The sequence below is a fragment of the Amaranthus tricolor genome, chromosome 13 (genome assembly GCF_026212465.1).
Source record: "Amaranthus tricolor cultivar Red isolate AtriRed21 chromosome 13, ASM2621246v1, whole genome shotgun sequence".
NCBI classification, from domain to species: Eukaryota; Viridiplantae; Streptophyta; class Magnoliopsida; order Caryophyllales; family Amaranthaceae; genus Amaranthus; species Amaranthus tricolor.
This window is the reverse complement of record NC_080059.1, coordinates 9,524,591-9,536,817: the sequence shown is the minus strand read 5'-3', so window position 1 is coordinate 9,536,817 and position 12,227 is coordinate 9,524,591. Positions and strand designations below refer to the sequence as shown.

At 26.6% G+C, this 12,227-nt stretch overlaps 1 protein-coding gene across 1 annotated transcript; it reads right to left on the bottom strand.

Annotated features, from left to right (window-relative positions):
• Nucleotides 1–2,272: 2,272 nt before the first annotated feature.
• On the bottom strand, nt 2,273–6,385 carry LOC130797700 (putative GATA transcription factor 22). Its single transcript, XM_057660407.1, has 3 exons — nt 6,074–6,385; nt 5,256–5,642; nt 2,273–3,061 (listed from the first exon to the last, which is right to left on the bottom strand). The coding sequence occupies exons 1-3, from the start codon at nt 6,284–6,286 to the stop codon at nt 2,639–2,641; spliced, it is 1,023 nt and encodes a 340-aa protein (XP_057516390.1). The 5' UTR covers nt 6,287–6,385; the 3' UTR covers nt 2,273–2,638.
• Nucleotides 6,386–12,227: the final 5,842 nt, after the last annotated feature.

The window sequence follows — 12,227 nt, the reverse complement described above, 5'->3', positions numbered from 1 at the left end:
CGTTTCATAATCCCATCATCATTAAATATAAATGCACAATTTATCTTATAAAAAAGATTTAATGCATAATTCATCAACTAATTTGATGAACAATATCAATTATGACATTTTCCTTTTCCGTACCATTAATAATAATAATAATCCCTTTCTTTGTTTGAGAAGCGAATTTTATATCAGTTACAGCAAGTATCACTTTTAAAGAAAAGTTTGGGTTTCTCACTTAGCCTAGCCCCCCTTCTCTTAGCCTACTACCCCTTCTTTCAACCTAATCTATAATAAAAAAGTTCCTTTTCTATAATGAATAATTAAATCTGCAAATTAAAAGTTAATCATGTACATAATGTATGATCCTTCCTTTTAAGCTAAACAGTGGCGGACCCAGGACTCTAAGTTAGTGAGAGCACAATCAATAAAATAATAAACAAAAAAAAAACATTACTACAAAAAAAAATAATGTTTTCAATTTAATTCTATTTATATTCCATTTCAACGAATTTTCATATCTTGAAATTAATGAACAATAAGATCATTAGAGACACAACAAAATACCTCATTTTCAATAATTTAAATAAATATCAAACAATTAATCAAGAGCATATATACAACTTTTTAAAAGATCAATAATAATTTAAATTAATCAAGAACAGGAAACCATTAATCAAGAATACATATGCAATTTACTCAAAAGAAGATAGTAATTTTGCAATAAATCAAAATTATATTATCATACTTGATTATAATTTGTAACATTAGATAGATTTGCTAATTTGGATTAATAAAAAAAATTACACCTTCGATTAAAGTTGGCTATAATTTACAAAATTTGATGTAATGGTGGTGGGTCGGGCAATTTGATTTAAATTTGAATCCGTGTGGTAACTTTTAAGTGCAAAATTTTAATTTTTTCCTAAATTATTAATAACGTCACATACGGACGCCAGAGCCTACTAGTTCCGCCCCTGAAGCTAAACATTAGAGTATCTAATACTTCTATTACTTTTAGGTTGTTTTAGCTTTAGGTGCAACCTTTAGAAATATGTTAACTAAGTTTTCATCCAATATAATTAAACCAACTCTCTTAGATATATGGATAATTCAATGAGTTTACAAGCTCTATTCTCATGACCCCACCCCAACAAAAGAAAAAACATTTCTTTAATCTTCTTATTTCTTAACCTTTTGTATAGACTATATGTAATGCCCGTCATTACACTATAGAATATCTAATAATCTTGTACTACCTTCGTTCAAAATATGCAACATTTTCTTTTTTTATGCGGTCAAATGCATTTATTTAATTCTTTATATTTATAATTATGTATAATAAAAAATTATAAAAATTTGATATTAATAATCTTTGCATCGAGACGAATCAAATAAAATCTCACTTGACTATATTTTAACTTAAAATTTACAATTTAATTACAAATTAAGAGAAATAAGTAAATAATGCAAGTATTTTCAATGTTACTTGTAAATTGAAACTTGTAATTTACAAATTAAATTATAGTCAAATCACCTCATCCAATAGGGTGTAATAAATTCCAAAATAATTATTACCCAATTACAAATATATTGGAGAATGACATTTCATTTTCCATTTTCATCCTATACTATATATAGATTTGCCTCTCATTTTTCCCAAATTATATATATATATATATATATATATTTTTTTTTTTTGCATTTCAAATATATAGACCATTTTACTCCAAGAAGGAAAATTTAATAATAATTTGTAAACAAATAGAAATTAAATGTACAATGTCACTATCCAATTTACTTGAGTGAGCAATGATTGATCACTATATACATAGTTTGTTTTCTCTTTAAGAGTTTGAATGGTGATGATTGTAGATAGAATTAAAACTTAGATTTGGATATCATAAGATTTTTACATATGAACTACCTAAAATTAGCCGTCATTTTACAATATCGTTGCTTACTACTTTGAAATTGCTGCTTACAATGACATTTTTCCTCACAATATGTTAATATTAACAACAATTATCTCAAAGGATTGAGGGAGTAATTTGGAAAATTATGGGTTGGGTGAAGATTTCACGTTTATCGTCCTTGTAAGAAGAGTTTTATTCTCACTTTACCAGAATGATTAATTCTTCCTTGTCTATAGAGGATTTTGTTAGAGTATATAATATATTATGAGGCTTCAACCATCAACTTAAATTGATGGTTGAGGCCCCAAAATATGTTATATATTCTAACACATCCCATAAAAAAACAAAAAAAGCAATATAATTTTAACTTAACATGAATATTAAACTTGGTATTCATTAAAAAGAGGACAAACCCAAAAGGGTGAGTAACAAATAATAATGATAATGCTTTAGTATAACAAAATTTACTCTTATGAATCTTATTATTACGAACAAAAAGCTTGTACTACTAAATCAAGATTTTATCTTGATCATCTCACAACTTAGTTAATAAGCACAAAACCCATGTTCACTATCCTCCTATGCCTAAGTAGCTTAACTTGGTAGATGTCTACCTTTTCTATTCTCACACTTACTTTAATTATTCCTTGATCAAATTCAATAAAAACAATGCAAACTAATTAAAACACACTAATAATAAATTTTAATAAAATGCACTAATCACTCCCTCAAATACATTACTAGTAAGATGAGCAAGCTAAACCACAAGAAAGTGCCATTAATAGTATAGCACCTTCTTCTTCATCTCTTGGGAAAGATTTTTTAGGATTAGGGTTAATATAATCCTTGTTTGAGCTTAATGCAAAATCCTCAAAGCAAATCTTTTTAGAATTATTATTATTATAAGAATAATTATGAGCATAATTATTCTTATTAGCATTAATGATTTTGGTTCTTTTCTTAAGGGGTAAAGTATGGCTTTTATCAAGATTATCTATTGCTTTTTGGGTTTTCATCATTGTTTCAAGCTTAGGTTTTGGAGATTGGACGGGCGGTGGTGTGGATGTTACCATTGTATCACTGCTAAATCCTGCTGCTGCTGCTGCCGCCATTGCTGCCCTTCTAGCTTTTCTTTGTCTTATCCCACAAGCATTGCAAAGAGACTGCAAAAAGAACATAAAGTCAGATACTAACCATTTAGAATGAACCCTTTTCAAAATATTTCAAAAAACAATTAAAAACCAAAATCAAAGGGTAAGGATGTACAAACCATCTACGATCTTTAATAAGATAATAAATCTAAAGTTATGATCGAACCAAAAATACTGAGTTATTTTGAAAGTCACTATGTATATAGCAAAGATAATGTTAAAATAGAGTCAAAAACACTTAATTATTTTAAAAATCACTATATATACAGAAAAGATACTATGTCATAAATATAGAGAGTGCTCTTAATTTATAACATAGTATTCCTTTTTGTATATACAATGACTAAAAAAATCCTTCTTATTTTAAGAATTCATATATATATATATATATATATATATTATATATATATATATATATATATATATATATATATATATATATATATATATATATATATATATATATATATATATATATATATTCCATATCATGAAATATATGTGATGATTGGTAAAGGATTAATTAGCTAATTAATGGAGACTTAATCCTAGAAAAATTCTAAATTTCATTTGTTTTAAAATACTTGCTATATCATGATTATCGATACTATTCATCATTTAAATTTTATTTTATAGAAGTATATTACGTCTAATATGTAAGAAAAAATATAGTGAAATTGAATTTTGTTTAGAAATTGTCTAGATATTAAAGAAGCAACTCAATCAAAAACTTAAGATAAATGAGGCCTTAGAATTAGTTATACAGTCTAACACTAATTATATATTAATATATATTAAGTTTTTATAATTTTTAACTATGCATAATTTAAAATATAAATAATTAAAATAACGTATTAGATTGCAAATTTTCATAGGTACCTAGTACAATAGAAAGAAAAAGTATTTCTTTTATTTTAAAAGAAAAATTGTAAAGAGATTTCAGGTACAATAAGTTTAAAAAACTTTTTGATTATCCTAAGATGCATCAAATATTAGTTAGGTTGTAAAGTGTAATTTGCCATTTAGCCTTAGTTGTTAGCTTATCTTTTGATATTTGACAGTTGACTGGTCCCACTAATCTATAACAAGCAACCTAAGCCAAAGATCCTATTATCATCTTTGGTGATCGAGTGATCAATAAAACATTAACCTTCATCCAAAATTGAATTCATTAATTACCTCAACATCTAAATTAACTTATTAGATTATATCTTCTTTCAATTAATAATTGATATATAAATATATATGATATTCAAATTTATGTAGTGTTTCATTTGATAAAAAAACATTTTATTGAAAAATTTGTATCCTTAAAATCGAAAAAATAAATACAAATTGATTTTATTTTGTTTGATTTGATGGATAATTCATAAAAAAAATAGAAATATTAAGATGGAAAATAGGGCGAAATTAATTTTTTTTTAATTTTAGCAAAGAACGTTTGAATAGTGATGCAGAACACTTTAATCGTTCAATTTAGATATCTTATCCAACCAAACAATAAAAATTAAATTAAAAATTTAACCAATTTAGCGATAAAATATAGTATTTCTTAAACCAAACGCTCCTATAGTTATTAATCCAAACCACAAAATACAATTATCTATTTATTTATTCAAGATCTGAATTATGACATACAAACAAACACATATTTTTCTTTGATCTCTTTAGCTAATATTTCATCTACTCCATAATTAATTATAATTTAGACTTAATTAAATTAGGTTTAAAACATGATCTTGTTAAGTTTAAATTGAAGAACAAAAATCATCATCATCATCTTAATGACTTCCATCTAAGGTAGGATCTAGGAAGGATAAAAAAGAAGACATATTAATATCCTCATCACGAGAAAGTTGCAATATGTCAAGGAACCATCTCAATCAAAAGCTTAAGCTGATAATTGAGGCCCCATTATATGTTATATACTCTAACACGCCACTTCACACAAGAGCCCTTTGGGCTAAAAGTGTGGATGCACATAGGCGCTGTATATTTCTAATTTAAATGAGGGGTGGTTGAGATTTGAACCCATAATCTCTTGTCACGTTGGCTCTGATACCATGTCAAGGAACTAATTCAACCATCATCTTAAGCTTTTGGTTGAGTTGGTGCTTTTGATTGAGTTGGTTTCTTGACACAATCGAAGAGTTACTCAATTCGAGAAATTAAGAAAAAAATATTTAAAAAAATTTAAAAAATTTACCTTAGGGCCTTGAGGTCCACTCCTCCAAAGTGGGGTAGTAGTAGTGTGACAATCGGTGCAAACTCTAACCCCATCACTAGTTTGGCGTTTGGCAAGATGATCATGATCAACTATTTGTTGCTTATTATTACTATTATTTTGATCTCGTGAGTTTTTAGAATTTCCCATCATTTTCTGCATTATCCTTACCTTTGATGGCTTCCATTTTCTAGAGTATTTTTGATCATCATAGTTTACACTTTCATTTTTTTGTTCTTCTTCAAGATTGATTGAATAAGCATAAGTATTACACCCATTTTCATCTCTAAGTGTTGTTTGAAGCCATGATGAACATGGTCGCCCTAGATCACTTGCTTTCATCTCTTGTGACAAAACTAGCTTTTCAACCTGAAATTATCAATTCATCAAAATATATATATTAGACATAAATTAGATTTAGGTATATTTTTTCTATATAAATCATGTCTAACCAATCAAAAATCATTTGTAAAGAGTTGTGCGCTAGTTTATGAGTCATCAACTGAGTATTTTGCACAAATAAGAGTCTAGAGGAGAGAAGCGTAGTGAAATATCATAAACATGCCACCTCTAAGAAAAGGGCAAGCAAAAATACGCGCCCTTAATTTATCCCCAATTCTAAACTATTTTATATAAGTATTTATCTTTCAGAAAACCTATTGCTTTTTGATAGGATAAGGTTAGAGAATCTCCTGAAACGGAAATTCCTGTAACCACCATATCAACTAATTAATAATTGAATTTATAATTTTGAGAAGGAGTGAGTAATAAATAAAAGTTAATAGAGAAATGAATCTTGCCTTATTCTCTTGTTTGTGACTTGAAGAATTTAAGGACAAGACTTCATCGTAGGTATGGTATGAAAAAGAGGAATTATTAGTATTAGTATTACTATTACCAAGATGATCATCATGTAAGTAACCAAAAACTTGAAAGGTATGTTGTTGATCACCTTTCATGTCTAAGAAAGGTATAGGAGAAGAGGATTGTGGATTCAAGTAAACAGGACTCATAGTTTTAGAGAGAGAAACCAAAAGGTATTAGCTATAGATCTAGAGAGAGAAAGAGATCAAAGATAAACAAATGCTAAGGGACTGAAAAGCGGCAGCTATACAAAGGTTTTTGATATTAATGGTTAGTGTATATATATGGGTAAAGTTGTGTAATAGGAAGGGTATTAACGTCAACGAACCGACTCAAATAAAAGCTTAAATTTATATTCTATAATGCTATTCATATGAGAGTCTTTTGTACTAAAAGTGTAAATGCATAACAAACTCGCTCTCCTCGTATATGACACTAAATATTCCATTTTGAAATGACGAGTACAATGTGATTCAATCCTATGACCTTCTATCAAGCTTTGATTTCTGATACTATGTCAAGGAACAAATCGATCCAAAAGTTAAAGTTGATAGCTAAAGTCCTAGGACATGTTTTATACTCTATCGAAGCGGAGCAACAATTGACAAATATTTCTTAAATGCCTATCATGCAAATTCAAAAATTATGATATTTTTCGAACAACTTTATATCTTTAAACACACCTAACACATACTATGTAATTTAATATTGAGATCTCCGATTTTAGGACCCTTGTAATCGAACATGTTGAACATGCTGAGAACCTCCTATAATATTGTTAATGTATATATATAAATAAAAAAATAAAAAAAGATTGATGATCAGGAGTGATATATATTAGCCATTCACGTGATTTCATGTCATCCAAGAGACACAAAATGGTAAATGGGACAAAAGCTAAAGATCAAAGCGTTGAGTGCTACAAGTCGATCCAATAATGACAAAATTTCTGAGTCCATATCTTTCTCTTAACCTCTTAACATAAACTTGTCTCTGCAACCCTTGAACCATGTTAATTCTCCTATTAATGTGTAGCTCAATTTGGAAATTTGTGTACCTACTATTCATTAATCTTTACTCTGTTGAGAAATCAAAGCCATTTTTGCATGATCTCCCTTTGCTTCAGCTTGTGCTGTGATTTGCAGGCAACTTATGTGGTTTTAATGTTACTCATTTATCTCTTTGTTGGGTTCTTTTTATTGGTTTGGAGTTTTATTGACTACACGTATTCCTCTTTGTTTTTTGTTTAAAGGACTACAAGCAGGTGCAAAATAAAGTATTTTAAGGCTTGATTTTCTTTATAAATTTTTTACACTTAAGAGACATTCATATATAATTGAAAACAAAGATTTTCTTAAACTAAACTAAAAACTCAACATAATTATATTTTTATTAAAAACTCAACACAATTATATTTTTAAGTGCTATTATTAAAGTAATTGGTAAATTTTCATCTTTATAATATTAAGAAGAGAAAACAAAAGGTAATGGATTTTGATAGAAAATAATAGAAAACTTAAAAGTATAAAGGATTGAAAAAATAAGAAATAAAACTTTGATTATTTTTAGTGATTATTGATGTTTAATGAATACTTGAAAATTAAATAATGTAAGAGAAGATGTTTAAGAGTTAAAAGAATTGCTTTGAAAATTGATAAATAAAAAGAAGAGAAAAAATGTAATTAATAGAATTGATCCTTTGACCATTGATTAAATGAATAAAACTCTAATCAACTACTATACCTATTTAGGATGTTATTACCATATGATTTTCTTATATTAGGGCCTTTAGATTTGGGGACCCTATACGATTATGCATATTACACACCCCAAAACAGCTCTGAGTAAAAATTGATAGGTTGTATATTTTTGAAGGAAATAGAGAGAAAAAAAATATGTTAATCGAGACTAAGTAATTAATCTTTCATAAGTGAAACCAAAATTTTTTTGTATAGGGATGCAACAAAAATTAGGAAATTATATAAGATAGTTTGCGAAAATATTTTTGATGCCCTAGTTATCGAACTTATAGAAAATAAAGAGAGAATAATGATTCTTAAGTCATCAACTTTAGTTTGAGTGGTAAGGCTTCTTATTTTGTCAAAAAATAATTCACATGATTTGAATCATAAGATAATCTAACAAATTAATTTTAACTAACTGATTTATTCTAAAACATCATATAATACGGGCAACATTTACTATTTAAGGCCACTTAATTTTAAGGGTTCTTTACGGTTGATCAGTTCACATACCCCTTAAATTACTGCTGATAATATATCTTCTTGCTCTACTTCAGATGAAGCTCCTAGGCCACCTATATTTGATACCAAATTTTGATTTTCAAATTTAATTTTATACTGTATATCATAAACTATTTTTTAAATAATTACACTTAACTAAGAAAAATTTGACATAATAAAACAAAGTATGTGTTTGTCAATAACCTGGTTGATAGTAAAAACAATCGAAGAGTTGAAGGCCAACAAAATATTTTGTAGTCGTTTTAGATGCAATTGGTTACAAATAAAGCACCTTTTAACGCTTTTTCAAGAGCACAATATTTTATACATATATGATTTATGATTTATGATTTATGATGTATATTTTATTTTTAGTGTTGACTTTTTTTTACAAGGATACAATGAAGTTACTCGCATCGTCGAGTAAATTTTGCAATTATTCAGCAAATTACTGTTTGAAATTTTCTTCTTCTAGGATTTTTTCTATATTTAAAATTTTGATAATTTTTTTCAGGAAAAAATTAAAAAGCTACAAAATAATCCATGCGCTTAGAAATATTAAAAGAAATCTAAGAGCGTTCCACATGACAACACAATAAACTACGTATTGTATTTAATGCGTAATAATATGACGCTCCAAGGCATAAGTGCTTAAGAATGAAACTCGTTATAATTTTTGTGGGAAATAAATTCCAAGTAATTTTTCCAAAGAAATATTGGAAAATAATTCGGTTTATCTTTGAAAGAGATTTGGGGTCATCGACAAAACTTACGTACACTAGATAAACTTGTAAGGAGATATAGATTCCCCTAATAAATCCCTCTAAATGAAAGAAATGTTAGCTAAGACGAATGGCAATTAATTAATCAAAACAAAAATGGAGAAGGACACACAAGTCGATTATAATAAGTTTACAAGAATGATCATCAAACCATTGAAGAGTAGACTTTGTTTGATAATGCTTAAATCTAGACATTTATAAGCCAAGGTCAATTAATTTTAAGGGGAAAAAAAAAACTTTTTTCCCCTTTTTAAAGATTCATAATGTGGAGGATTTTAGAGGCCGCAAGAAAGTTTGTTTGATACATTTATATACGACTATGTGATAAGATATAACAACACAATAATACATATAAAGATTATTCTGAAAAATAATAAATGATGATAAACTCTCAAAGGCCATGACAAATGGCAACTTATCATTGACTATATCACACAAGATCAATTTATTGATCTAGGTAATTTTTGAATATTCTTATTTGATTAGGTAAGTTTTAAAATTAATACAGAAAAAATCAAGAATATATGATTATAGTATGTATAATGTCCTTAAAAATTTTCAAAGTATGCTAATAATATCTTATAAAATATTTTTTCCCATATGAAAATATTATGAAATATTATAATGCCCTTAAAACTATAAATATGAATTGTTTATTTTTTTAATTATTTGATATATTTTATTTGAAGATTCTAATATTATCAATTATGTATCATGTTTTTACATGATCATGTAATACATTTTTGTTTAGATGCTAAAGAACGGAATCAATATCAAATCATGCATTTTTAATCACTGGCGTTCTAGCAAGATACTGTCATCGTCATCAACCTCAAAACAAGCCAAGTAGTTCTTCAGCAACATTACTTTACAACCCCTCACTACCCGCGGAATTCACCCCACTTTTTTTTTTTTTTTATGTCCGTTTCATCAATTTTGCTTTATTTTATGATCGTACTCTTTTGTTAGTTTTGATCTATGTTTGAAATTATTTTAATATTTTTCCTGTGTTAAATTCAAAGAAATGTTTTAAAATCTTTAATTGTTAGTTCTAATATAACGTCTTAATTTGTTGTTTACATTGAATCACTATTTCATACTTCGTATCATATAAAAAATAAATTGGTGGCCAATTTGTATCATTCTGCACATCCCAATACTCTCTCCTATTCACCTTAGTTGTTCTATTTATTTTTGGGCTACTATTCACCTATTAGTCTTAAATTGTGTTTTATTATTAATTTATAAGTTAAAACATAGTCATGTGAGATCTTATTTAATTCGTTTTAATGTAAAATTTATTACTATCAACTTTTTATAATTTTTAATTATACATAATTACATATATTAAGGATTGGAGAAGGCCTTAGTAAATAATGCTTATTTGTGAAGTTAACAAATCACCCTTATGTGCTAGGATTTAATAGGGTGAGAGTTTTATTATTTTAATTTATCTTTTCGGATTTTGTTTATATTATTATTATTATTATTATTATTATTATTATTATTATTTTGTGATCATTTACAAATCATGGTGATTGATTTCGAATTTTTATAAGGATTGAATACGTGCATTATATTGGATAAAGTGCATAAAGTAAATGAAACACTTAAGATGAATAAAAGAGAGTATCAGTTTTCAAATTATTACTCTATATTATTATCATATCACTTATCACATTTTTATGCAAAAGTTTGAAATTGCTGAATTTAATTTTCACTTCCATTATTATTTAAAAATTACATTTTGATATATATTATAATTAAAGTTGTTCAAAACAGACCTAATGATCTGAAGTTTAGCCAATTTTATAATCGAATCTGATTTGATCCAACTTCAAAAATGATTTAGATTTCTATAAAAAATAATATGGACACAAAACCTTATTTCAAACCGACTCAAAACACCTAACTCTAAATCAACCCGATGATTCAAATGAACGCCTCTCATTAGAGTATAAAAGTTTACATTCATTGTACGGTTTTTATGCTAATTGCCGGTGAAAAGAGTTTTCTTATGAGAGAATTGCCAATCCAACGCCACTTCGAAAAAAATTTCTAAAAGTGGTAAGTGGTAAAACTTCAAAAGAACCGAATGATTTGATTATCATCAATAACGAAAATCAGGTCATATTGTAGCTACGTGTTTAATGTACCATATCTTATTCCTCATTGTACCGTATCTTATCCTAAGAAATGAGGGTACGGGTGTTCCATCGTTAAATGAGAAAGTACCTAAACCTCCACTTACATTGAGCTTGTTTCTTTGCACAACTTTCTAGAAATTTGATACCAAAATTTGCTAGGTAAATCAATTATAGGTGGGCAAGTATTTTGGGAGTTACTAAATTTCGCCACCCTTTTTATTTTATTGCCACTCCTTTAAATGAAATTACGAATTTACCTTTGATTTTTAAAAAATTATAATTTTACCATTTTCTATAAATTTCTTATTTATAATAATAATAATAATAATAATAATAATAATATCAATAACAACAATAATAATAATAATTAACTTTTTTATATTCTTCAAAAAGAATATAAATAAAATTAATAATAATAATAATAATAATAATAAAAACAATAATAAAATTAAAAATAATAATTACTATTCAAAAAGAAAACTAAAATAAAATAAAATAAAAATGAATCGCCCAGAACCGGGCAATTGGACCCCGGTTCAATCGCCAAAAAACTGGCGATTGAACCGGGGTCCAATCGCCCGGTTCTGGGCGATTCATTTTTTTTTTTCATTTTTTTTGGTAAATTTATAATAATAATAATAATAATAATAATAATAATAATAATAATAATAATAATAATAATATAATAATAATAATAATAATAATAATAATAATAATAATAATAACAACAATAATAATATAATTAAAAATGAATTAAATATAATAATTAAAACAAAAATAAAAATTTAATAATAATAATAATAATAAAAATCACAATAATAATATATATCAACATAATCCAATCTTCAACAATCAGTGGAGAAAAATCAAAGGAAAAAGATAAAAAAGAAAAATGGAAGATCAAGAGAATGAAACGGT

What these genes read in the sequence shown, in the direction of transcription:
- LOC130797700 (XM_057660407.1), bottom strand. Translation starts at nt 6,286, where the DNA reads ATGAGTCCTGTTTACTTGAATCCACAATCCTCTTCTCCTATACCTTTC. An exon ending in GTCACAAACAAGAGAATAAG is followed by an intron (nt 5,643 to 6,073) that starts GCAAGATTCATT and finishes TGATAATTTCAG; the next exon opens with GTTGAAAAGCTAGTTTTGTC. An exon ending in GTGGACCTCAAGGCCCTAAG is followed by an intron (nt 3,062 to 5,255) that starts GTAAATTTTTTA and finishes TTCTTTTTGCAG; the next exon opens with TCTCTTTGCAATGCTTGTGG.